General features: G+C 37.3%; 1 protein-coding gene and 1 pseudogene across 2 annotated transcripts; both read left to right on the top strand.

Moving 5' to 3' along the window:
* The first annotated feature begins 967 nt into the window (after positions 1–967).
* LOC105051284 (uncharacterized) lies at positions 968–10,308 on the top strand. 2 transcript variants are annotated; one of them, XM_010931631.4, is made up of 7 exons: positions 968–1,442; positions 6,981–7,059; positions 7,322–7,563; positions 8,160–8,264; positions 8,346–8,690; positions 9,858–9,933; positions 10,076–10,308. In XM_010931631.4, exons 2-7 carry the CDS (start codon positions 6,993–6,995, stop codon positions 10,084–10,086), a joined length of 846 nt encoding a protein of 281 aa, XP_010929933.1. In that variant the 5' UTR covers positions 968–1,442; positions 6,981–6,992; the 3' UTR covers positions 10,087–10,308. The 2 variants fall into 2 exon arrangements, with proteins under 2 accessions (XP_010929933.1, XP_029122339.1); XM_029266506.2 differs by lacking the exon at positions 8,160–8,264 and having other exon boundaries at positions 973–1,442.
* A 2,891-nt stretch (positions 10,309–13,199) lies between these two features.
* LOC140855806 (receptor-like protein EIX2) lies at positions 13,200–17,296 on the top strand (annotated as a pseudogene).
* The last annotated feature ends 10,473 nt before the right edge of the window (positions 17,297–27,769 follow it).

Here is a 27,769-nt window from a genome sequence, read left to right as displayed (position 1 = left end):
AGTCAATAACGATTTAGGTGAGGGTCCTTTTTAATATTATAATGTGTTGTTTTTGGGATTAATACTGGCCATGCATCATTGTTTGCTCGATTATTTTTTTTTTTCTTTTGTCCATTTTTGAGATAGGGGGGAAGTCTAACTATGGGAGACGAGAAGGTACGTAGAAATCTAGGTGTATTTACTTAAAAATTTTTGGAATAATATCCTAAAAAATGGCACTACACATGTCCGAATCACTTTGACCCTTCACTACAAAATGACAGGATGCAACCACTGAGCTCAAGCTCAAATCACTTGCTAGATACTTTAAAGTGATTAAATTGATTGCCACAATTTGTACATAACATTCTAATATGATAGTATCATAGGTTGGTTATGGCAATTAATATTAAGTTCATGCACACTCGTGCCCATATGAGTTAGGTTGGTCAACGTTGGACGGGTCAAATTAAAGAGCCATCAATGTCAGGTCATTTGTTAATTTGGGGTTGGGTTGAGTCAAAACATAGAAGAATGACATATGATCTTCATTGATCATCATATCTATAATTTGACTCGAGCTGGACTAATATTTCATAAAAATCAGGTGTTAATCAATGTTGAGATTTGTTAGGTTGGACAGGTTGGAGAGTAATGCAGCCAAGGTTAGGTCATACAGTAATTAGATTTCATTGAATTAAAATTAGTGAAGTTCTTTGTACACCATATGTGGTGTCACTATAGGAATTTTGACTTTTGCTGAAGAACACTTTTGGTGACAGACACAAAACCAATACCAAAAATTACCCTATGGTGATACTTTCTGCAAAGTGTCAGCAAAGGATTGATTTTTTACTGATACTTTTTCTAGGTGTCACCATAAGTCACATTTTTGGTGATGCCTTTGAATTTCTGTCACCATAGATTATACTATTGGTGACGCTTTTGGAAACATGTCACCATAGGTTAGATTTTTGGTGACGATTTTGATTTATTGTCTCCATAGGTCAGACTATCCCAGCCAAAAAATCTGCGCGTCCCTTCCTTTCCCGTGGGATTTTTTTTTTCAACACCCTTCCCTCTTCCTGCCGTGCGATTTTTTCTCACATCCTTCTCCTTCTGCCCGGGATTTCTTTTCCGAGTGCTTGTCATCTCCCTCGTGCTCTCGATCGGAGGATCCCCAAATCCGTCGACGACTGCCGCCCTCCTCTCTCTCACCTAGAAACCCGACGTCCCTGTGGAATCGGAAACTTGGGACTCTGGTGTGCCATCACGCTTCCAACTGAACGCCGTCTCACTTCCCAAATGCCGATGGCCATTGCCGACACGCCGTCATCGCAATCTATCTGACGACCAAATCCCCCTTCTCTCCGTTTTGTTTCCCCTCATATTTCTATTCTGGATTTTTTTGACATTGGTTCTCGTTGGTTCATTGGGTATCAGTAATTAGGCCGATTTCTTAGGTAAGACATGATTAGTATTCTAAATATCTTTTATGTGCTTCTTTCCTGGATGATGACTTTGAGCTTTTGTAGATTCAAGTTATTTGATCCTCCTTTATTCTCCAGTCATATTGTTTGTTCCAAAGCTGCTTCTTTTCTCTATTTTAGGTGGTTCTACCTATATGTTGGTAGTAGATTTGCAGCCCGTGTCACTGCTTATGTTTTATCTTCTGTTTTGTGCTGTTATTATTTTGTCATTGTTGTCAACATTATAAAATCAAATTAAAATCAGTGAACAGAGATTTGATATCCTCTAGATTTTTTATTTAGTTCAAAATTTGCCAAGGATAAATGACTCTCTCTTGTTGTAATTTGCAATTTTTTGTGGTTTCATTTGTGCATCATGTGGACAAGTGATGTATGCCTACATGGTTCAAATATATGCTGACTCTACCTTTTCATGCTTATGCTTTTCAAAGCTGGAATAATGGGGTAGGATAAGGCTGAAGCATGTTGTAACATTGGTTTTAAAATAAGATACATGCATATCTCAGTAAACGACATTAGAAATCCTGTTCCTCAATTTATTCTGTTAAGTACGAGGATGAACCCCAATGAGATATGGGTTTTGTTTGTCATGCTAATTCCTGAGGCAGTGATAATGACCAACATATCTGCATTTGGAGCATTGAACCTTGGTGTCTCTTAAATTACTGATACATATTTTAAACCCTGTTTGGTTTTGAGACAGTAAAACTTGTGATAACTATTCCTTTTTCTTTGTTTGTGTCTTGGTCAATATATATGTGTGCACTCTATTTGGTTGCCTTAGGATGGTATAAGCCAGAATTGAAAAAAGTTAGATGGAATAAATGGTGCCTTGCTCTGAAGAATTAGGAGATCCACCCATACCCATGGATACTTTTCCTAAGAAAACTTTGCCTTGTTCTGAGGAAAAAGACTAGGTTAGGTTTTATGTAACTTAAAGAGTAGCTGAAGTTTCAATATTGTTTTGATCAATATGGCCTTGTAAATTATGGCATTTGACTTGTAATCCTAATTTTCTGTTCCTATCCAGGAGGTTGTCAGAGTGTAACTAAAGAATTGTCAAATTGGGACTGACCTCTGTTAATTTGCTGGAAAATAGCAATGATTTGGCATGGTATGGATAGAAAGGTTTAGTAGCTGCACACCAGTGATGACTTAGGTTAATATCCCACATATTTCTTTAGTTTGTACTGAGAGCAATAGAAATAACTTGCCACAAAAGCTTAGGGCCTGTGTTGGATGAGTTTCAACTAATGAAATCAACTACCATGGGGTTGTAACAGGGGTAATAGCTTTAAAAGACAATTACTTCATTTTTTTTTCCAATCATGCTAATTAGTTCTGCATCTTGTTAAAGGTACCTTATTGTAAATTCCTTTCACTTGATAGTAATGTCTTTTTTCTATGAATCTCAAGTGTTTTCATTTTTTTTTTGATTTTTTTACTTTTGTTTCTTTGATCTGCTGCTGCTGGAAGTTTGATATAGTGTAATGGATAAGAGTTGGATAAATCTCCCATCAAGGCGAAGTCAAGCTTATATCACAGGAGTTATACAGTTTTTGGATTTTGCATTTCTTAGATCCGCTAAAGAAAGAAAAGCTCACTGTTCTTGTGTGAAATGTGTCAACACCTATTGGCTTTCTAGAGGAGATGTATTTGAACATTGTGTTTTTCATGGCTACCTTAAAGGATATACCTGATGGGTTTTTCACGAAGAATCCTATCATGCTTCGGAGTCTAATAGTGAAACTTGTGAGCAAGAGTTTCAAACTGCACATGATATAGAAGGCTTACTGCACAAAATTTTCATGCCTCATGTATCCAACAATGCTAGAGATGACTGCAGAGCTGACATGAATATTGATGAACCTGCAGGGGGAATGATGACCCGCGCCTCGATATTAATTCTCCCCAAAGAGAGCATACATACAATGACATGGTGGAGGATTCTAAACAGCCATTGTATCCTGGTTGCACAAAGTACTCAAAACTAGCTTATCTTGTTACCCTCTACCACATAAAATGCCTTGGAGGTTGGAACAACAATGCATTCAACATGTTGTTAAAGTTGTTGAAGGAGTCATATCCTATGGAAAATACTATACCCAAATCTTTTTATGAGATGAAGAAGCTAATTGGAGCATTAAGTCTGAAATATGAAAAAATTCATGCTTGTCCGAAAGGATGCATGTTATTTTGGAAGGACAAAGCAAAGGAGGATATTTTAGCCATTGTGGTTCATCTAGGTGGAAACTTGCCCCCACAAATGACGATGATGATCCTCAATATTCATCAGGAAGAAGAAAGAAGATAGCTGCTAAAATCTTGCGGTGGTTTTCTCTGATACCTAGATTAGAGAGGCTTTTTCATAATTCTGAAACTACCTCATTAATGAGATGGCATGAAGAGGGTTGCACTAAAGATGGCTTTTTGAGACATCCTGCAGACTCTAAGCTTGGAAAAAATTAAATTCTCTTGACCTTGGCTTTTCATCTGATCCATGACATGTTCGTCTTGATTTAGCGTGTGATGGATTTAATCCATTCAGAACTATGAATACAGTTCATAGCACTTGGCTTGTGATACTAATGCCTTACAATCTGCCCCCTTGGCACTGCATGAAGCAAACCTCTCTAATGGTTTCATTGATAATTCCTGGGCCCAACTCACCAGGTAACAACCTTATTGAGGAGTTGCAAACTCTTTGGTCTAATGGCATTCAAGTTTATGATGTCTCAAAAAATAAAAATTTTATCATGCGAGTGTATTGTTATGGACAATTAGTGACTTTCCAGCATATGCTGATTTATCTGGATGGAGCGCTAAGGGTAAATTTGCTTGCCCTATATGTGGTCCTGAAACAAGTTCTATGTGGTTGTCAAAGGAGAAGAAAATGTGTTACATGTGCCATCGATGTTTCTTAGAGCCCAACCACAAGTATCGTTTTGAGTCTAACACTTTTGATGGGACTCTAGAATTTAGATGTGCACCAACTAGGCTTTCAGGGACTCAGGTATTAAGACAACAAGAAGTTGTGGCCAATGACTTGAATGGTGGGAGTAGTATGCATGGGGATGAGCTTCTATTTTGGAAAAAAAAAGTATCTTTTTTACTCTCCCTTATTGGGAGCATCTTTTATTGCGTTATAACTTAGATGTAATGTATATTGAGAAGAATGTTTGTGATAATATTGTTTTTACTCTTCTAAACTAAACAGGCAAAACAAAGGATAATCCCCAAGCACGTCTTGATCTTCAAGAGATGGACTTAAGAAGTGAGTTGCATTTGAGATCTCGTCTTGGTAATACTGATTCAAAGTTTATGCCTAAGGCTTCTACCAGATGAATGCAAAGGAAAGAGATGATTTTTGCAAAGTGATTAAGGAATTGAAACTTCCAGATGAGTGTTCATCCAATATTTCTAAGTGTGTGCAGTTGAGACAACACAAGCTTGTTGGCCTTAAGTCGTATGATGTCATGTTTTGATTGAAGAAATCCTTCCAATTTCTATCCCTGGGTCTTTTCCTGACCATGTTTCTTTGGCTATTATTGATTGTGCAATTTTTTCAAAGAACTTTATAGCAAGGTTCTGGATGTGGATAATCTTGAGTGGCTTCAATCTCGAGTTGCTCTTACCCTTTGCCAAATGGAGAAGATTTTCCACCATCCTTTTTCACAGTTATGGTTCACTTAGTGGTTCATCTAGCGGATGAGGCTAAGATGGCTGGTCCGGTTCATTATAGATGGATGTATCCTATTGAGAGGTATAATTTTAGATGTGTTATAGCTAAAATTTGGTTCATTATATGTTATGATATTTTTTGATGATTAATTTACATTATCATTCCTTTCAATTTTTTTATTTAAGCTTCTTGGTCAGCTTAAGATATATGTGCGCAATAGAGCTTATCCAGAGGGCTCAATAGCAGAAGCATATCTAGCAAATAAATGTATAATGTTCTGCTCACGAGACTTAAGTGGGATTGAAACAAGGTTCAATCGGCCACGAAGGAATGATAATAGTGAAGATCTACTTGTAGGAGATGATGTGAAGACCAACTTGTAGGAGATGATGGTGAAGACCAACTTGTTGCCAATTAAAGAATGTTTAGGCCAGAAACACCTTTACGAAGAAGCAGCAAAAGTCATGGAGGCTAGGAAAGCAAGTCGAGTGCCAAGGGCCCATCTGATGAGAAAGAGTTGATGCAAGCGCACAGATATGTCTTATTTAACTATGATGCAATTACCCCATTTCGAGAGTAAGGAGATTTTGTTATTAAGTTGGTTATTGAGTTGGTAAGTCTACCAAATTATCACTCATCTCATTAATAGCCATGTGAATATATTTTTTTCTGGCAACATAAGATGCATATCAAGGCATCACGTCGTCCACGTCGTTTAACTCCTTATGAGATTGAAAGATTCATAGTCAGAAATTTCTTGAGTAGTTTCGTAAACGAGTTAGTTTTTTACGCTCCCTTATAATTTACAATTTGAATATATAAACACCATCTATTTACCTCATAATGTTCTGTCTCATAATATATTTTTAAATCCATGTTAATTTAGATTGCATGCATGGATCAACAAGGTGATGCCCATATTACTGAACAAATTAGGTGCCTTGCTCGAAAGCCACTTGATGCTGTACGATGGTATACCGGTTACCTTATGAATGGCTTTAGATTCCATACAAAAGCACGTGAGAGGAAGTTGAGAACTCAAAATAGTGGGGTTGTAGTGACAGTTGAATCAATGGGTTATGCTAGCACTAGAGATAGGTGACCTATTGAAGAAAAAATAGAGTATTATGGTATATTAAAAGATATTATTCAATTAAATTATCATCGCAAAATCAAGGTTGACTTATTCAAGTGTGATTGGGTTGATATCAATAGAGGATGCAAGAAAAAATTTGATTGTACTATTGTGAATTTTTCCTACTTAGCACATACTGGTGAAGGTATACTTGATGATCCTTTCATATTTGTCTCATGCAAAGAAGGTATTCTATGTTAGTGCTCCTAAATATAAAGATTGGGTTATTGTTAAGCCAGTTAAAGTTAAAGACAATTATGATTCGAGAGATCACAGCAAATGTATAAGGATCAGCTTCAACCTTCAGATTTGATTCGAAGTGAAGATCCGTTTGAAGAAGTGGTTGTTCAAGAAGCGCACCAAGACGATGAAGATCTAGAGTTTGAGGATATGTTTTGATCAAGAGAGAACATCCACAGGCTTGTAGTTTCTTATTTTCAATTTTCTTCTATCAATGTAGTTTCTTGTTTTAATGCATAATACTGTTGAATGTAATTGCAGTAAATGATAGTGTAATGGTGTCTTTGGTGCTTTATTTATTTATTTTTTTTTCTCTTCATGTAATTGCTATGTATGTTGTTATCTTTTTAGATTTGAAAAATTAAATAGCATGTAATCTTTAGATGGTTGGGGAGATACAAGTTTTTTTAGTTAGCTAACATTCTGACACATGAATTCTATTTTTTGCCTTCAGATTATATTAATAATGGCAAAACGCAAGAGGACAATTGTCAATATTAGTGGTACAAAAAACTCTCAAAGTCAGAATCAAGGTGAGCCTCCATCACATAATCAATAAGAACAGCCATTTGAAGCCCAAAATTGTGAGGAAGTTGAATCAGTTGCCCAAGAGCCAACTCCCTTAGCTGCCAGTGAAAGTCAACCAGTATACACATATAATCTTTTTCGAATGAATTGCATAAATAGACCACTAATAAGCAAATAAAGGATGGTGCATATGATAATTATTAATTTTGAGGGATCATTTTTCTTACATATTATGTATTTTATTTAATTGTGTATATGTATTAATAGGTTCGACTAGCCAGCCTAGAAGGAGAGGATACACACGTATGTCTGAGTTATGCGATCTAAATGAGGGAGAGCATGTTGTTATCAACCTAAATGAACTTGGACAACCAATCGGGGTGGAAGCTACTAATTTGTCAAATTATATAGGGTCAACGGTAAGACAATTTGATAATGCTCCAATCGATTATGACTCTTGGCATCATGTACCATCAAGCTTCAAGGAAAAGAAGATAGCTGAACTAGAGGTATAGTAAACATTTTTTCATCTTAAATGCATTTTACTTTGATATATACAAACTTTTCTTAAAGTCAGTTTCTAAGTGTAGGATGTATTTATATTTTTATCTGAATACACGGGTGCCACAAAGAAGTTTCCGCTGGAAAAAATAGGGGCTATGTGGAGGCATTGAAAGAATGATTTGAAGTCTAAGCATTTTAATGTTGACTTATCTGCTAAGGAGATGAAAGTAGCTGTTCCTGAATGTTATGATGAAAATCAATGGAAGAGAAGAATTGACATGTGGTTATCAGAAAAATCTATGATATAGCCTGCTCTAACATGTTAATGCTGTTTTCTTTTACTTTTTTTTAAAAAAAAGAAAAAAATAATATGTTTCAAAATGTTTGGGTAATAGCATCTTAGTGAGACCAACAAAAAGAATAGAGCTAAGTATGACGACCCTTATTGCACTGGCAGCAAGAGCTTTGCAAGGGTTATTGATGAGAAGGTATCTTCAAATTCTATTCAACTGGTTGTCGTAATTTGATCATATTGTTTATGTAGTATCATTTTTCCACTCATAGAAATGCTATTTTTTAAATATTGTTTTGCCATTTATAGACCAAGAAAAATAATGGTGTGCGACCTTCTCGTGCAAAGTTGTATATAGAAACTCGTACAAAGAAAGATGGCAGTTATGTAAACGACAAGACGGCTGAAATTTATGTATGGGAAGCAAATTAATACTTCACATATTTATTATTTCACTAAAGTGACTCAAATTTCTAACTTACAAAAGATTTTCAGGAGCTAATGAAAGAAGGAATGCAAGAAATGGGAGGTTCAGAAAGTACCGAAGGACAAAGGTATTGGAATGATGATGTGTACTCCCATGTCAAAAGGCCAGAAAAGAGAGGGAGGATTCATCGTGTGGGGAAAGCTCCCTCTTGTTCAAAAGATACTTCATCCACATCAGTTGAGCAAGAGGGAGAGTCAACTCATTTAAGAAACATGGTTCAACACTTAGGGAGTGAAGTAAGTGGATTGAAGGGGCTTGTTGCGAGCTTGATTGCCGTTTTTCAGTCTCAAGCACAAGTAAACCCACAAATGGCCGAGTTGATAGAGTTAGCACAACGACATATCCGTAGCGAGGTACAATTTAGTTCCATTCATGTAAATTTATATAAGGGATGTCTATGATGTCTATAGCGAGAAAAAGATACTAGATGGATAGCTGATGTCTATGTTTTATTTTAGGATTTCTTAGGTCCCATTTAAATATTTTGCTGGCAAGCATTGTTCCATGAATAAACTATTTGATTCACTTGGTACCTAAATGATGAGGTTATCATGTTAAAGAGCATGATAGCATTTGATATTGATGTTTCAACATTCTTTCCATATTTTATTGACCAATAAAGTAGCATGAACTGAATGGATAAGAAAGCTTGTAAAGTTTCTGTTGCAATAAAATCTCATTATTTGTACCAAAAGTGAGGCATAAACCTCTATCAGTTCATCAGCCAGTACAGTATATATTGTAGGACAGGCGGGTATGTAGTTGAAACGGGCCAATACTAGACTGGTCCAAATGAGAACATAAAAGGGCAGCATGAAAAAGTAACGGGTTGGTGTGAGATTAATATTGGTAGCTTCAGAACTGTACAAGGACAGTTTATCTATGGAACCATCATGAGGCTTGGTATATGGGCCATAAGATATGTTCCTAGTGGTATAAAGCTGGTACAGGTGGTAGCTTAGTCTTTGATTTTTCTGAGATTACATATTGTGAATCTTATGTTGATCACTATTGACAATTATGAATGTCCAACATTAGAAAGTGCCAAAACAACTTAAATCTAGTTGAAATGTCTCAATCTGTTACAATAGACATGCAAAGGTGCTTTTACTGGTAAATGTCATTGTCATTTAAGAAATAATTATTTGTACCTTTATCTATGTGACAGCCATACAATGATCTTGTTTAGCCCAACACATTATCTTTAAAGATGGACTTACAGTCTGGTTCTTCCAGTTCTGCCTACAAGTAGTAGTGACAAAGTGTTTCAATAAGCAGCTTGGGTTGGATACTGTTTATTTACTTAATGATGCTAGTGTTTTATAATTTGCTATATTCCCAAAGCATGCAATAAGCGCTGTTCGGACTGCTTGTAAAGGAAGAGCACATAGATTGAATAATACTTGGTTTAAGTTTTCACACCCTTTTACCTGCCTTATCTATTTTAATTACAAATGTAATTTTACTTTACACTTGTTATTGTATTGTCATGATTTAATTTGGTTACTTAACTTGTGTAGGCATCTGATGCTGGTAGTACTCCAAGCCAAACTCCACATGAAAATAGAGATGGTTATTCACATCATGATCAAAATGGTAATTTGCATTACGACTTGATAAATAATAATTTTCGAAATGACATGAATAAATCTCTATGCATCTTGTTGTTGAGATAAATTTATATTTTATAACTTAAGTATCTTATTTTGTTTGTACTTTTGTTCTTAATCTTTTGCAGCTACTCCTTGAAGTTGGCTTGTTGTATTGGAAGTTCGAGAACTTGAAGTTTAACTTGTCTTATGGAAGGACCACTTCATATCATGTATTTGAAACTTAAATGAGACCACTAAAACTATGTTGTTGGTGTTGGGTTATACTTTAGTATTGTATTGTTGATGGGTGTTGGATTTTCTGGATTACATGAATACTATGACTTTTATATATTAAAGCTCAAATTGGCAGTTGAAGTCATTTTTAGTAATATATATGTTTTTGTCAGTTGATAACATTAGCCTCATAGACAAAATAAAAATTCATCATATTATTTTTAAAAAATGCTGACACTCAAACTGCCAGCAAATCATTTAGATTAAAAAAAAAGAAAACATGCTGACATACAAACTTAGATAAATTATTCAGATTTTTCGTAACAGACTATTCAGCCATCACTAAAAAAGTCTTTTGCTGACGGTTTAGTCAGGCGTCACCAAAGACATAAGAGTTATACTGACGCTTATAGAAGGTGTCACCAATTCCTCAAGAGTTATGCCAACAATTTTAAAAGCATCACCAAAGGTTTGTGTTTTACCGACAGACAAAAAAGCATCAGCAAAACCCTTTGTCGACAGGGGTATTTGCCGATGTTTTTTATGTCCGTCGGTAAAACATCTTGGGATCTATGCCGACGGTTTTGATATCTTTGGTGACGCTTTTTGTGTGTCAATAAAAGTCAGAATTTCTGTAGTGTGTAGAAAAAATATACCATCCCATTTGGTTGGACTATGTAACCACCACTTTTCAATGCATATTTAATGCTCACAGTTTTACTTTATTGTTTAAAATTTTAAATGATGAAAATGCCCTCCCATTCTGAAAAAATAATAACATCCTATAACGATATTATGACATCTTGTAATGAAATTATGACTTTCCATATAAAATGTTATAATTTTTTCATAGAATATCATAATATTGATAGGAATATTTTTATCATTTAGAAATTATATAAATTTTTAATGACGAAAATATCTTTTCCTCTTTATGACATCTTGTGAAAAAATAATAACAACCTATGCAAGAAGTCATAATTTGACCGCAAGATATCATAATATTGTCACAGAATATCATAATTTTTTCAAAAGGAGGAGGGCATTTTCATCATTCAAAATTTTAAATGAAAAAGTGGAACTACAAGTATTAACTGTGCATTGGAAAGTCATGACTACGTAGCTCAATCACATGGAGCAGTATATTTCTTCTACACCGCATGCTATGTGCAAAGAATTTCCCTTAAAATTAAGAAAGATCTGAGCGAGATTCCAAACAATCCTAAAGCCTATAAATTGGCCCATCCTGGCCCAATACTTCATACAAGTTGTTCAAGGCTCAATCCACTGACGGCAACAAGGTTGATTTCCAGTCTAAATGTATAATCCATTGCCATTTGGCTTCATGTTCTGCAGTTTACTTCTCATGGTTATTTCACCAACATTCTTATCTATAACTCTCATGTGCGTTACATGGACATCTTTAATCTACTTCCAGAATTCCTTGGTGACCAGGAAGACCATTCATTAAACATTGACAGACCTTCCACGGCAATCGAGCCTATCGGGAAGAGTTTGTTGATAAACACTAATACATTTTGTTCTCAGCTTAAAGCCTTGCTCTGAAAAATATCAAGAAAGCCGCAATTCACCACATTTTCGGCACAAAAGAAACAAATTTTTATTAGAGAATAGATTATTAGATAAAAGTGAACCTTTCTCGGTATACTTATGGAGCAAGGAGCTCCAGAGAAAACTCTTGGTATGATCAATTTCTTCAAGTTAGAGACACTGATAGAGAGAAATCCGGAACTCTAGAATTTCTACCATATATATATCCTGCGGATAAACCAAGCATCTGATATCCCAAAAAGAGCTTGATAGATCTTTGTACCAAAAAAAGGAGTATGATAGATCTTTTAATTAACACACTATTTCTACCAATAAAAAATAACAAAAAAACAACAACACACATAATACAAGAGCTGTAATAGCAGGAAATAATATAGCAAACAAAGGTGAGTGGAAAGGAAATCACAATAATTTAAAAATTTATCCCCCTTACTACTTCGGATCACCTAAAAAAAAAAAAACAATTCAAGCTCATTGAAGTACTACCTTAGTTATCTAATTATTAATAAAATGGAACCAGTTCCTAACTCTGACCGAATCAACTAAAACCAACTAAAGTGCAAAGAAAGTATCAAGTGTGAACGAACGAATGAATCCAGCATCCAGCAAAAAGTTTCCTATTTTTTCTTCACCAAAAGATTATAAACCTAGCATGAAAGAGAAGCAAGAATTGTAAAAAGTTAACTATAAAAAGTAAATATCCATGAGTGGAAATGGAACCAAAAAAACAAAATCATAGATTTCTTAACAAATATAACAACTTGAACTTACTGAAACACGACTTCAAGTCGATAAAAAGTATACTTCACCCACTTCATATTAAATTTCTTTTCATGGGAATCAACAAGAATCAACTAAAATACAAATAAAATAAGAAATAAATAAAGCCAAATTGCAGATCGATTCATAAAATATTTTAAAAAAATATGCAGACAAAGGTCGTAGGCCCTTGGAATTTAATGTAGGAGACAAAGTAATAATGCTAAAATTGACTCCTAAAATATGGAAGAAAATCAGTAGTAAAAGAATCCATGAGGCATGATCCCTAGGTATGATGGCTTTTCTGAAGTGTTGAAGAAGTTGGGGAATGTGGCATGTGGACTGCAATTGTTGGAGAGACAGAAGTTACATCCAACTTTCCATGTTAGTTTCCTAAAATCTTATCATGGAGATGCAGATTCTTCAAGAAAGTAAGCGCAGCATGCTCCACCTAAAGTGAGGCAATAGTTTGATAAGAAGATTAAAAAGATATGGGACAACCACATATTGGGACAAAGCAAAAAGAGCAGACGAACTAAATAATCGGTTCAATGGAAAAGAGAACTTGAAAGTGTGGTTAGTTGGAAAAATGAGAGTATTGTGGCAATTTAGAGAGAAGATCCAAGAGTACCTGTCACACTTCCCTCTGAGAACGTCGGGCTCTTCAGGTGGGGGTTATTTGTTAGACCCTTGCTAGTGGCTTACATGGGTTGGCATGGGCTGATGCCTTTGCCGTGCCAACTTGGGATGGGTAGGAGTGTAGCTGGGGCTCCACTGCAACAAGACATATCAGTTGGTCCAGTGTGTGGATGGCTAGACAAGATAAAGCATATATGGACATTGGCAAAGGCACATGCAAGATTGGGTGTGAGCAGATGCATGCCTAGTCTAATAGGTGCACATGCCAGGCTCAGACAAGGGTGCTCAAGTCAGGCCAAAGGATGCAATGGGTGCACAAGCCGCAGGGATGCGGCGGGATATGCAGGATGCACGGGGTGCTCAGGCTTTGGGATGCACAGGTGCACGGGGTGTGCGGGGTGCATAGACATGCAGGTATGTAGCCGTCAAGGCACGCAACCTCCATGCAGATGCTAGCAATGGGACGTGCGAGTGTGCACTACAAGATCCATAGGCAGGTGCTAGTGGGATGTACAGGTGCCAGCAGCGAGATGTGTGGTCAGGCACAACATGTTGCATAGCCTCGCATAGTGGGACTCATGGCCAGACATGCTATACGATGCACAACCAAGTACAAAGGGACTCACATCCAAATACTAGATGGTTTCCAATAGTTCCAAACTCCTTGGAGTAGTTGTCCAAACTTTCTAGAGCAGTTGATAATGGTTGGCAATGGTTTTGTGAAGTTTTCAGTGGTTGGAAGAGTTATCCACCGCCTCTATTAATATCCATGTCACTGACCATTGGTAGCAGGCCATGGGAGTGTCTTTTTAGTGAGATTCAGAGACTTTGGTTGGATCTCCTATATATAGATTATGTGGGAATTGCAATAAAAGATATGTATGTGAATTTCTCTGTGTCTTGAGTGTTTGCCTTGGTGTTGTTATCTTTGGGGCAGGGATTGTGAGGAGGTTCGCTGGATGGGGCATCCAATGCTGCACAAGGTTGAGATTCTTGCAAAATATTTTGGTCCAAGAGTCGGCCCTACGACACTTTGTCTGACAACAGTAGGGAGAAGAAGAATTGGAAAAGTGAAGAGGTGTTTCTAGTGAGTTTGTAGTTATGATTCTGGCAAAAACAATATAACAATGACCGTAAATCTCTAGAATCCGAGAGAGAAAAGAAGAAGAAGGATTAGGGGAGTTGGCTGGTCCTCTTGGTGGGAGCTTTTAATAGCTGGTGTAGCCTAGCTAGCTTCTGTCGAAGATTTTGGAAGAGGAGTCCTACTTAGACTAAAATTGGGACTTTTGCCTTGATTCGGGCCACTCGATCCCCTTTTCAATCCAAGCTATAGGCCAAAGTTTAGGTTGTGACCCAAATTAAACACCAGCTGGTTAAGTGGACCAAACCCAATACACTCTAGGTCGGATATTTTAGATGGCCTCAAAATTCACTGTGGATAATCCCAAAGTAGAGCACCTCCATGAAAGTCCCCCTAATTTCTAGCTCCACCAGGAGGTAGGAAGAGTGAGCGTCTTCCTTGGATGTCCATCTTGGAGAGGCCAAGCAGAGATTAGGGAAGGTCTCCCACGTTGATGCTAAAACTAACTAATAGACCTTTAAAAGAATTTAGTGCAACTTAAAGAGGCTAATAGACCTTTAAAAGAATTTAGTGCAACTTAAAGAGGTCTATTAGTTAACATCCATAATTAATATCTGTAAAATAAACCCTTCATTTCTCTTAATAAAAAAAAATCCATAAAATCAAGTGCAACAAATAATGGATTTACTAATAGATTTCTATCTCTTCATTGATCTCCACATGGTACATTCAAATATTACTCCTCTTGAATACTAGTTAAAGATGGGCTAGCAATTTGGTCTAGGGCAATTTATAATCCACAATCATGGAGCCCTTCTTGTTTGAGAGTCAGTTCCTCTATGGAAAAACTTTTGGTCAAGAGTGGAAAAGCTCTTGATAACTTTTCTCCAATAGAGAAATCCTACGCACTTCATGATGAATACTTTTTCTTCAATGTAGACTTGGACTTGCTGGTTTGTACATTCTATTGGTGCTTTTAGATAGGTGGAAGATTTTATTCTTAAGTCCAAGCTTGCAAATAAAGTTTCTACCACAAAATCCTCTTCAACTTAATGAGTGGATTCTAAATCTCATAAGAATTGTTCTCCACATATTTCTATTTCTACTTCTCACTTTTACCTTCCATGAGTTGCACACTTGTCTTTGATTTTTTTTTCCCAACTTGTTCTCCCATTCTTTATATTACTTTCCCCTAAACTTTAATAATTATTTTCAGGCCAGGATCCATGCCCCATCTCTTTTTTCAAACAAAAAAAGACTTGGCTCCAAAAAATTAAACATATTTTATCAGAAAAATGAACATGATGTTGTTAGAAGCCATGCAGTCTACCTACTAGCACGTTGACTTGACCATAGACTCAAAATTTCATATCTCTATACTTTTATATAAATTATGAAAGGATAAAGATGAGAAGCAAATGTGCATTAGACAATTTCTTTGCAACATTCACCCTAGTATGAGGAATTGCTACCAGTTTGTCACCTACTCAAGGCTAGCAATCTTGTTATGGACTTCATTGATTATAGTCCTATGCAACTACACCTTCAGCTTTGGATGTCCTTTGGAGGAGTATGGAGCTCTGTTAGAGCTTAGATCTTCTCTCTTTCACAACAATTACACTTCACCACCTACATAGGGAAAAGGGAGAGATTGCTGCATTTGGAAGAGAGTAACCTGCAACAACAGTACAAAAGAAGTATCGAAGCTCATACTTTCGGAGCTTGTAGAATGTGATGAATCTAAGTTTTGGCGATTGAATTTCATCATTTTTTCTTCTCTTTCGGTTATTTTTTTGGATGGAAACAATTTTACTGGAACATTACAGAGCTTTCTATCAGAACGACAGCAATTACGAATATTGGATGTCCGTAATAACCAATTATCGGGCATAATTCCAGAGAGTATAGGAGTTTTTTCCTCTCTGATAAGCCTTAACCTTGCAGGAAATCAATTTTATGGTCAAATACCACAACATATATGTAATTTAACACTCGCCATGTTAGACTTATCAGGCAATGTCCTCTTCAGTTCATTACCTCATTGCTTCCAATCATCCGGACCACAGCTTCTCAACCTTGCTGAGAATGCCATAACAGGCACAATTCCAACTAGTTATTTCAATACTTCATACCTTGCAGCATTGGATGTCAGCAATAACCAGCTTTCAAGTAAACTGCCAAGACTGATAGGAGATCATGTGTCTTTGGAGATTCTTGTTCTCAGTGGAAATTCATTTGAAGGTCCAATACCAATTGAGTTATGCAAGCTACAGTCTTTACATATTTTGGACCTTTCGCAGAGCAATCTTTCAGGATCAATACCCTCTTGCCTTGGTAAAATGCACTTCAGGAAAGCTGATTCATCACATTTAGATCCCCTTTATTTATTGGATGTATCCTCGTCACCATATGAGTGTGGAGGTTGACTTGTATGCGATAACATTGGTAGACCTCATCACCAAGGGCAACTTATATACTTACGCAACAGATCATTTGCTTCTGATGTCTGCAATTGATTTGTCAGCAAATAAGTTGATAGGAAACATCCCGTCAGAAATTGGAAATCTGCATGAGTTTGTACAATTGAATCTATCACGCAATCAGCTAACAGGTCCAATTCCTTAAACTATCTCAAAACTCAATCAGATTGAGAACTTGGACATATCACACAATCAGCTGAGTGGTGTGATACCCGGGCAATTGACTCAGCTAACGTCCTTGGAGTCCTTCTCTGTTGCTTACAATAACTTATCTGGATGCACACCAGAATTCAAAAACCAATTCGCCACATTTAATGTGAGTAGCTACGAGGGTAATATTGGATTACATGGGCCACCACTGGAGAAGACTTGCACCTCTGACTCTAGTCCAACTATTGAAGTCAAAGAAAACCAAGATGATAGCAGTGTGGATGATGCCATCTTCTTTGCAATAGTTGCCGCTACATTCGTGGCTGGCTTATGGGGTTGTATTGCTTTCTTGTCATTTCATCACATTGGACAACACATTCGCATTATATTGGATGGTTATGTGGACTCCTTTTTCAGCACTCTGTAATAAAGCAAAACAAGCTTTTGTTCAATGCAGTATTTTGAAATCTTCGATGAAATCAAGCTGGATATAGTTTTTCATTTCTTCTTCCCTAATTGTTATCTAGGTACTAGTCCTATGCATTTTTTTTTTTTGTAATGATTATATCACTTATATGCTCTTCAGCAGTCAATTGTAGGTTGTGATGAAGTTGTTTATATCCAATTCTGTTCTATTGTCTCCGATAATTCCAGATCTATGACACTGTATGGCTGTGTAGCTTTTAGAAACTTTCTATCAGACTCTTGTGATCAATGATTATGAACCTCGAGTTTCTGTGATAAACCTATCACCCAAAATGCCTATGTCATCTCCATGGTGGGAGCAATTAAAATTGACCCTTGACCATGAGATGTAAATTTTGTGCTCGCACAACTACAAGTTGGGAAGGAATTGAAAATAAACCTGAATTTAAAAAATTTCTTCAAAATGGGAATTACTATACTACCATTGACAAATTTTTGGGTTCGAGGTATAATTCATCACCGAAGGAAATTTAATTTTTACCTATAAAGGTGATGTATTGCATTTGATGATTTTCTTCAGTGTTTTTCTTTTTTCCTTCCTTTTTTCTGTCCAAAAAAATATTGAGCTATTGGCAAACCACTCATAATCAGCTTGCTTGATCAACTGACCAAACTATTATACATTTGGATCAGTTAAGAAACCTCAACATGCAATTGATTGAACATAAGCTATTGTTCTTTGCAACAGTATATTTGGATAGATCAGATTTTAGGGATTTATCTTTCGCTCGTCTTGTTAGGAACAGTACTTGATACTAATTACTATCTGTTATCTGCCGTTATCTCCTGTTTCATAGTCTAAAACCACCTCTATCCCTAATATATCTATGAGAAAAATAATTAAAAATATCTGTTGAACTAAATTTTGGTTATTGGTACTAATTCTTGTTTGGTACATTTCATGTCTTTGTTGGGTCCAAAATATAGGTTTGCTAACGACCAACTTCAAGGACACATGACCAACTGATGCGAGGCAAGTCAAAAGGGATTGGAGCATTCCATGTGAATAAAGTCAAAAGGGACTAGAACATTAAAGAAGAGGGGATAAATAGGCTGACTGATGCAGGGCTAGAGCCATCAAAATGGGCCGGTCCGGCCCGTGGAGGGCCGGCCCTTCACAAACCGGGCTCATTAGGACCGGGCCAAAAAAGCCCTTTTGATAAATGGGCCATCGAATAGGCGGCCCAGCCCTAGCTCTTATAAGTGAAGGGCCTAAACGGACCGGTCCTTATAGCTCACCAAAAAAATAAAAATAATTATAAAAATTATAAAAATTAAAAAATTATAATAAATTAAAAAACTCTCAAACATAATACTTCATCAAATAAATAAATAAAATCAATCCCTATATCAAATTTTAAAACACCAAAAATAAACATGAAAAAATTCCAAAATTTTTGTAATAATATCATAATCTCCATTCTCCATAAGAAAAAACACCGCAGACTAATTAAATTTTACAAAATCAAACAAACCAAGAAGTAATAAATATTGTTCAAATAACATTGAGTCCAACTATTGAAATTCAGTCCCTGTTCTTAAGATTTTTGCCAACATTTCATTAATCAATAATCATCCTCATCTTCGTCAATTATAACATTAGAAACTTGACAATCTTGTTTTGATAAATTTGCATCAACTTTTGTAGTTGAATCATTATCTTCATCTGCAATCCACAAGTAACAAATAATGAGGCATAGAAATGAGAAAAAAAGATATTTCAAAAATAATTAGTTATTTACTGATTACTTTAAGTGGTTAAGTTATTTTAAAATATTTTTTTTTAAAAAAATGGACTGGCCCACAGGCTAGACGGGCCAGCCCTTCACGGGCCGGGCCATAAACGGGTCGGGCTAAAAAGCCCTTTTGTTAAACGGGCTGCTAAAACACTGACCCAACCCTACTATTTTAAGGGCCTAAACGGGCCGGCCCGCGGGCCAAGGCCCGTTTTGACGGCTCTATGCAGGGCAAGTCAACTTTAAGGGTAGGACGTCGGCCGGATGGCTGCCTAACTCTAGAGATTTGGAGCCTCTAATAATTGATTTAAGTGCTTTGTACAACATTATTAATATATTATATTAGTATATTGTCCTTTGCAAACAAATCTTTGCCATCTAATGACATCAAACAAGCCACCTCTTAGATCACAGCCGGTCCTCTGTCAGGGTCCTACACCTAAAAGAGTATGTTTTAAAGTCGGTCATGTGTCCTTGAAGTTAGTCGTCGGCAAACCTATATTTTGGACCCAACATAGACATGAAATATACCAAAACAAGAATTAGTACCAATAACCAAAATTTAGTTCAACAAATATTTTTAATTATTTTTATCATAGATATATTAGGGATACAGATAGGTTTTAGACAATGAAATGGGAGATAAAACAAGCCTGCTAAATGGAACAAACAATCAGATCATTCTCCACGGACGATAACGGCAAAGTCTGAGGGAATACAATCAGACGAAGTCATCACACTACCTGGCACCTAACCAGCATCAAAATTGGCAAGCCAATCTGCAACCTAATCATGAATTCCCTTCCTATGGGTATAATAATTCTCACTTGCAATGCACCTTGCAACACCTGTCACCAGCCAGCCACCCAGCAATTAACAGTTAATGAGTCTCCTTCATCTAAGGTGGTCTTGGTCTGTCAAAATGATTTTCCATTGCAAATTGCTCATGGTTCTGCTGATGGAACAGTAATTTCATGAAAGGTTATTGCTTATAGTCCCCCAGATTAGATCACCTATACTCTATGATCACTTATTCAGAAACCAGATCCTGCTTTGTCATTTTCCTCTTTTAAGATTGAGGTATTAATTGAGGACTGTTGGCAATGCAATTTCCCATGCATTTACGAAACAAGGTTGAGCCATGAGAGAGGATTTATTGCTTCGCCTCCTAGACCGGCTGCTCTTCTTCTTCTTCTTGTTTTTTTGATAGGAAAAGAATAAACAAAGAGAATGACGCTCAATCTGTGGTCATGGTACCTCTCATTTGCTTTACCTTGTAGACTAGTTCTTCCTTCTTCTTTTTTTTTCTAGTAGAAAAGCGAAAAAGCGGAATGGCACTTTGTGGTCGTGGTCCAGCACTGGAGCGTCATGTTTTATTGCTTTATCTTTTAGACTAGTTCTTCCTTCTTTTTTTTTTCCCTAGTAAACTAGGTAACAAAAGTGAATGGCACTTTGTGGTCAAGGTCCAGCACTCGAGCGTCATGTTTTATTGTTTAACCTTTTAGACTAGTTCTTCCCTTTTTTTTTTTTTCCCCCAGTAAACTAGGTAAAAAAAAAAAAAGTGAATGGCACTTTGTGGTCAAGGTCCAGCACTGGAGCGTCATGTTTTATTGCTTTACCTTTTAGACTACTTCTTCCTTTTTATTTTTTATTTTCCTAGTAAACTAGGTAAAAAAAAAAAAGTGAATGGCACTTTGTGGAGCGTCATGTTTTATTGCTTTACCTTTTAGACCAGTTCTTCCTTTTTTTCTTTTTTTTTTCCTAGTAAACTAGGTATTTACTAGGAAAAAAAAAATGTGAATGGCACTTTTGGTCATGGTCCAGCATTGGAGCGAAATGGTTGATGTCACATCTATCTCTAAAGATTTATTGCTTCACCTTCTAGACCAGCTCTTTTTTTTTTTTTTTCAAAAAAAAAGAAGAATGATGCTCAATGTGGGTCATGGTCTAGCTCTATTTTTATTTGTTTAAAAAAGATGAAAAAGAATGGCACTTAATGTGTGGTCATGATCTAGCATCGGAGCTAAATGATAAATGTCAAATCCTGCCTCTTATAATTTATTGTTTTACGTTTTACACTAGCACTCTTTTTTTCTAGAAAAAAAGAACAAAAAAAGAATGGCACTCAATGTGTAGTCATGGTCTAGCACTAGAGCTAAATGGTAGATGGTTATTAGTTCACCTTTTTGGCCCCTCTTTTTTTTCAGAAGAAAGAAATGTGCGGTCATGGTTTAGCACTAGAGCTGAATGGTCGTATAATTTATTGCTTCACCTTTTAGACTAGCTTTTTTTTCTTTTATTAAAAAAAATAAAAAATAAAAGAATAACACTCAATGTGTGGTCATGGTCAACGACAAAAGCTAAATGGTAGGTGCCACATCCCACCTCTCATGATTAAGACTAGAATTGGACTGAGTTAGGTTAGATCATATATCTATTTGAGCCTAATCTGAAATAATTTTTCAGACTTTAGGCCAAACTTAAGCTATTTTTTTTTTTAAAAGTTCGACCCATGCTCAATCTATGCCTGATTGGGCCAGCTCAATTGGGTTATGCTCATTTAAATGCCTTTGCATGTACTAACTATAGTTCATCATATAAAACTCACTAATCCCTAATGACTACATGATTATAGAAAAAGGAAATCCTATATAGGAAATGGAACTAAAGAATCTCTATGGCAGAAGGCAAAGCAACAGAAGGGGAATTTAGAGAGAGGTGTGCACCAATTAAATATCAGGAGAGAATCTGCATGACTAGATAGTTGCTCTCCCTTTCTATATTTCAAACATCTTTGGCAGTTCAAATTTTCATCCAGAGTCGCTTCTTTAATCAGCACACATTATTGCCTTCTTTTGCATCAATTTAGACCAAAAAAAAAAGGCAAAAGTAAAAAGCTATAGTGATCAAATAACATTTGGACATCGATGAATTATATTTTTAGATAATTAAACAATGAGGCAACTCAGCAATAAATTCTTTGGGGAGAGAATCAAGTCCAATCTAATGTATTAGATGATTTAGAGCATGCCTAACAGCTAAAACTGAATCACATCGAGGAAACAAAATTGTGGAAATGGAAACATAAGCTAGGGCTAAACTGTAAAAGAGAGAGGCCATGATACCTTTAGGGAACTGTTAATGGAGGTGACCAACGAATGGCAATGACGATTGACGACCCTGGAGTACCAATTGGTGAATAGGGATGAGGGACCACCAGATTGGACCTTAGAGTGGCTGAATAGCAATGGAGGTAGAGAGAACTTTAGAATGCTAGAGAGAACGAGAGGAATAGGAAACTAGGAATTCTATGATTCTATCGGACTCTTAAGTCCATCCAAAATCGATTAAGCCCCAAATACTTAAGTCTTTGACTAGCTAAGCTATGATCCTAATCGAGCCTTATATCCGATATTTTCGAGCTATTAAACAAGCCTGAATATAGGCTTGAGCTGGGGCTTGGCCAGTACCAGGCCAAATGTAAACTTGTGCCTGACCTGAAAGACAAACACGCCCCTATAATTGAACCCAAATCTAGTTTGAATTGTGTCAAGCATAGCTTGGAGTCGGACTAGCCTGAGCACAATTCTAATCTTGCTCATAATTTATTGCTTTATCTTTTAGATTATTTTTTTTTTGAAGAAAAAAAAAAAAGAATGGCACATAGTCGAGCCATAGAGCCAAATAGTAGATGTCACATCTATGTCGCATGATTTATTGCTTCACCTTTCAGACTAGCTATTTTCTTTTATAAAAAAAAGTAAAAAGGGAATGGCACCGAATGACTCATCATGGTCTAGCATTAGAGAATGGTAGATATCACATCCTGCCTCTAATGATTTATTGCTTCACTTTTTAGACTTGCCCTTTTTTTTTAAGAATAAATAAAAGAATTTTGCTAGCCAGTGCCCTGGTTAAGGAACATTTAGTGGGTATCTTGAATATATTGTGTTCATATTGATTTTACCCAGAAACTTTTGAATTGGCACCTTTTTTTTCTTTTGCAAAGCAGGTTTGGTGGTACTTATGAAGAAAATTATGCATTATGATAGTTAGAAAGATAATGTAATGAGTACTTTTGTCTTTTAAAGAAAATAAAGCTAACATTAATGAGAAATGAGACGTTGACTCATGTGATGGATATAATCCTCATTTCTGATGTCTTGAATAAAGATTTTGCTGGTTTTTAAGAAATATTAAATGTTCCTTAATCAGTGCCCTTAGGGCACTGGTTAAGAAACATTAGTAGATATCTTGAATATATTGTGTTTATGTTCATTTTGCTTAGGAACTTTTGAATTGGTATTTTTTTTTTTTTTGAAAAGCATATTTGATGGTACTTATGAAGAAGAATGTATATTAATGATAGTCAGAAAGATAATGTACTTGTGATGGTTAATGTTCCTTAACCAGTGTCGTAAGGGCATTGGTTAGCAAAATCCTATAAGCTAAGGGCACTCCTTAGCAAAACCCCATAAGTGTTGGAGTGGGGGTTATTAAAAAATTGTAAGAATGACTATTTAAGAGTTATAACATCGTAATTAATAATCTGTTAAGATTTGATGTTTCGAGATTTGATCCACACTGAGCCCACAATGAGGTCTGCGATGACGAACGGAGTCCAATGAGCATAAGATCAGCCCAAATGAAGTTCAGATGAAGAAAATACACTCGAAAGAAATCTGGAACAGATGGTACAGCCCATGAGATGGCGGGGACTGGCGGCAGGCTGGCAGAGCAAGCGCATGTGGCTAGGGATGGAAATAGACCAGGCAGCCTGTTAGGGGCCTACGGCCTGGCCTGGCCTGACTTATTTATCTAAATAAGCCAAGTATAGGCTTTTAAAAAGGCCTGTTTAAATAAATAGGTCAGGCCTAAAATTTCAAAGCCTGGTCTGAAAGCCTGCAGGCTGGCCTGTATAAATTATATATATATAATTTAATAAAAATTATTATTTTATTAATATATATAATTAATTAATTATTGATCTTACCCATCAATATCCAATTATCTTAGTCTTTTCGAGAATCAAGAAGACGGAAGAGTCTTTTTAAATAGGCTTTCAGGCTAGGCCAGGCTTTTTTATTTTGCAAAACAGGAAAAGCCGAGCTTCATTTTAAGCCTGAACCAGTCCAACAGGCCAGGCTTAGGCTAGTATTTTACAATACAGGCCTGGCCTGTTTAAGCCAAAGCCTGGCCTGGCCTGGCCTATTTCCACCCCTACATGCGGCAGAAGGCAGCCTAGGCCATATTTTCCTCTTTCGATCCATGGTGGACAAGCTCCTATTATCATGGACCATGGCAGGCCTATGGACCCTTAAGGATCCATAGGAAAAAATTGTGGCTCACAGAGAACATTGTTTATATGACCAGTGTTCCGATGCTGAGGCTACAGTGGTAGGTGCATGGATGCAGGTTTGGGCAGCATGCGGATCCAGTAAAGAGGTTTCTTAAGGGTGTTGGGAGTTAGATTTTTATCAGGATCCAGACACCATTTTTCACCCGAATTAAGCCCTATTTTCAATGCTGTATTCACACAATTTTGGGCCCTTTAAATATGGACCCTGGGTACTGTTGAATAGAGCTGCAAAAAAATGAGAGTTGCTTGGTGAGTTCGGCAAAACCTGAGCAGCAGCTGTAAGCAGAGGTAGCAGCAGACCTTAGAAAGGTGCTGATAGAAAGCAGGAGTAGGGGCTTCAGACAGATTGTCAGGCAGCAGATAGAGGTCGCTTCAGAAGTTCAGGGAGAACTTTCTAGAAAGAGAGCTTTTATGAGGGAGAGCTTCTTATGAGGAAGAGATTGGATGTACGCAGGTTGAGGGTGTGATCTTCTCTTATAATTTTTCTCTTTTTTCATAGTGAAGCTTGCATACCTCGTGGAGGCGAGCCTTTTTTGACTGATCAATGTATTTGATTGTTTTTATTTTATTTTTTCTTTCTTCCTGCTACGATGTGTGGTATCGAAAAGGTCCTATGGAGGTGGTGTCCTGGTCAGACATCCCCATCAAGTGGTATCAGAGCAAGATGGTACCAAAATACAGAATACGACGGTGGTGAGCAAGATTGAAGATGGAGAAAATAGGATCAATCAAGATGGAGATCAACAGATTTGATGGAAAGAGCAATTTTTCCTTGTGGCAGGCAAGGATGAAAGACGTGCTTATCCAGCAAGGGTTGATCGATACTCTCTTTGTGAGAAGAAGCTGACTACCATGGAGGTGCAGGATTGGAGATGGCTCCAGATGCAGATGGTGAGTACGATCCGCTTGTATCTAGCGGATAAGGTGGTGATTCATATGCTTAACGAAACTTCTTTGATGATGCTGTGATCGAAGCTCGAGGAGTTGTACATGGTGAAGTCTCTCACCAACAGAAGATCCTCATCGATCTCCTCAGCATTGGTGAAAAAATTGAGAAGAAGACCAAAGCATTGGTCCTGCTAGCATCGCTTCTCCCTTCATATGAGTCCTTGATGACTGTTTTTCTAGTAAAAAAGAGCACCATCAAGATGGACGAGGTCACCACGGAGATTCTTCAGAATGAGGTTCTCAGGAGGGAGAATCCAGCTTCGAGCTCATGTGGCAGCTCAGCTTTGGTGGTTTTTGGAGAAGTAAAATGCAGTAGATGGAGCGATAGGAGATCACGACGAGAACGGTCTCAGTCCAAGATGAGAGATTTGAGCAAAATCAGATGTTATCGGTATAACGAGTTAGGGCATCTAACTAGAGATTACTCTCAACTCAGAGATTAGATGAGGGCTACTACAGCGACGGCCAGCAACAAGTCAGAGGGTGATGCCCTGGAGATATCTGATGAATTATCTACTTCTTTCCAATAGTGGATTTTAGATTCTGCATGCACCTATCATGTATGTTGTAGAGAGGAGTAGTTTGACTTCCTAAAGAGCAGTGAGAGCACTGTTTATCTACCGGATAGATCGGACTGTACGATCAGAGGTATGGGACGATCAGCTAGAGGATACATGATGGTGCAATAAGGAGATTGGGGGAGGTCCGATACATATCCAATTTCAGACAGAATCTTATCTCATTGAGCAAACTAGATTCGAGAGGCTACAGAATGGTAGCTAATGGAGGAATCTTGAAGATGTTACATGGTGATAGAATTATTCTAGAGGAGAAGAAGAGGATGAGAGGACATAACTATCTGACGGAAAGCCCAATGCAAGGTGGACCTTCAAGAGCCAGGAGGTGCTCAGAGCAAGGTGGAGCTCCAAGTGATGGTGGATCGGGCATGAGATGCAAGACTCGGGAGGATAGAGGTAATATCGTAAGGTGAGATTTCTATTGCCATAGGATGATACTCCGAGCAGATCTCAGGTCAGAAGAAGCACAGTATACAATGAAAATGGGATTATGCGACCTGGCTCGACTCTCATATCTGCCCATCCATGATCAACAAGCGATTGCCTCCGAGCATGGGGGCGAGGAGATCTAGAAGCTCTCAGAGTTAGGAGGAGATCGAATGTCGAGTCGAAATGAAGATTGTTAGATTTTGATGTCTCGAGATTCGATCTATATTGAGTCAACAATAAGGTCCACGATAATGAATGGAGTCCAACGAGCTCAAGATCAATCCAAACAGAGTTTAGATGGAGAAGATACGCTCGAGAAAAATTGGAAGCAGATGGCATGACCCACAAGGAAATGGGGGCCGAAGCGAGCGCATGCGACAGAAGGCGGCCCAGGCCATTTTTTCCTCTTCCGATCTATGGTGGACTGGCTCCTATTATCATGGACCATGGCAGGCCTATAGACCCTTAAGGGTCCATAGGAAAAAATCGTGGCTCACAGAGAACACTGTTCATATGAATAATGTTCCGATGCTGAGGCTATAGTGGCGAGCACGTGGATGCGGGTTTGGGCAGCATGCGGATCCAGTAAAGAGGTTTCCTAAGGCTATTGGGAGTTGGATTTTTATCAGGATTCAGACATCATTTTTCATCCGAATTGAGCCCCGTTTTCAATGTTGTATTCACGCAGTTTTGGACCCTTTAAATATGGATGCTGGGTGCTATTGAATAGAGCTGTAGAAAAATGAGAGTGGCTTGGTGAGTTCGGTGGAACCTGAATAACAGCCGCGAGTAGAGGTAGCAGCAGACCTTGGAAAGGTGCTAACAGAGAGCAGGAGCAGGAGCTTCAAACAAATTATCAGGCAGCGGACAGCGATCGCTTTAAGAGTTCATGGGGGTCTTTCTAGAAAGAGAGCTTTTGTGAGGGAGTGCTTCTTGTGAGAGAGAGATTGAGTGTACGAAGGTTGAGGGTGTGATCTCCTCTTATAATTTTTCTCTTCTTATAGTAAAACTTGCATGCCTCGTGGAGGCGAGTCTTTTTTGGCTGATCCATGTATTTGATTGTTTATGTTTTATTTTTTTTTTCTTCCTACTACGATGTACAGTATCGAAAAGATCCTATGAAGATGGTGTCTTGGCCAGACATCCCCAACGTAACCTTGGTTATTATCTTTCATATGGACCGTACTTTGCCATGTGAATACTTTCACCCAACTAATGTATGTAATCCTACTAGGGCAAAACTAACGAGACCCATGTATTCTCCTGACTACTTATCGAGCTGGCTGTCCATTATATTTACCGGTCTCATGGATTCAAAATAAAAATCTTATTGGAACATTCTATGTTATATATATAATAATATATGAAAAAATAGCTACCATTATAGTA

Source organism: Elaeis guineensis, chromosome 1, assembly GCF_000442705.2.
Source record: "Elaeis guineensis isolate ETL-2024a chromosome 1, EG11, whole genome shotgun sequence".
Lineage (NCBI taxonomy): Eukaryota > Viridiplantae > Streptophyta > Magnoliopsida > Arecales > Arecaceae > Elaeis > Elaeis guineensis.
The sequence above is the reverse complement of the archived record's forward strand: the minus strand, read 5'-3'. Positions and strand labels throughout refer to the sequence as shown.

What these genes read in the sequence shown, in the direction of transcription:
- LOC105051284 (XM_010931631.4), top strand. Translation starts at nt 6,993, where the DNA reads ATGGCAAAACGCAAGAGGACAATTGTCAATATTAGTGGTACAAAAAAC. An exon ending in AGAAGATAGCTGAACTAGAG is followed by an intron (nt 7,564 to 8,159) that starts GTATAGTAAACA and finishes TGCCATTTATAG; the next exon opens with ACCAAGAAAAATAATGGTGT. An exon ending in ACAAGACGGCTGAAATTTAT is followed by an intron (nt 8,265 to 8,345) that starts GTATGGGAAGCA and finishes AAAGATTTTCAG; the next exon opens with GAGCTAATGAAAGAAGGAAT.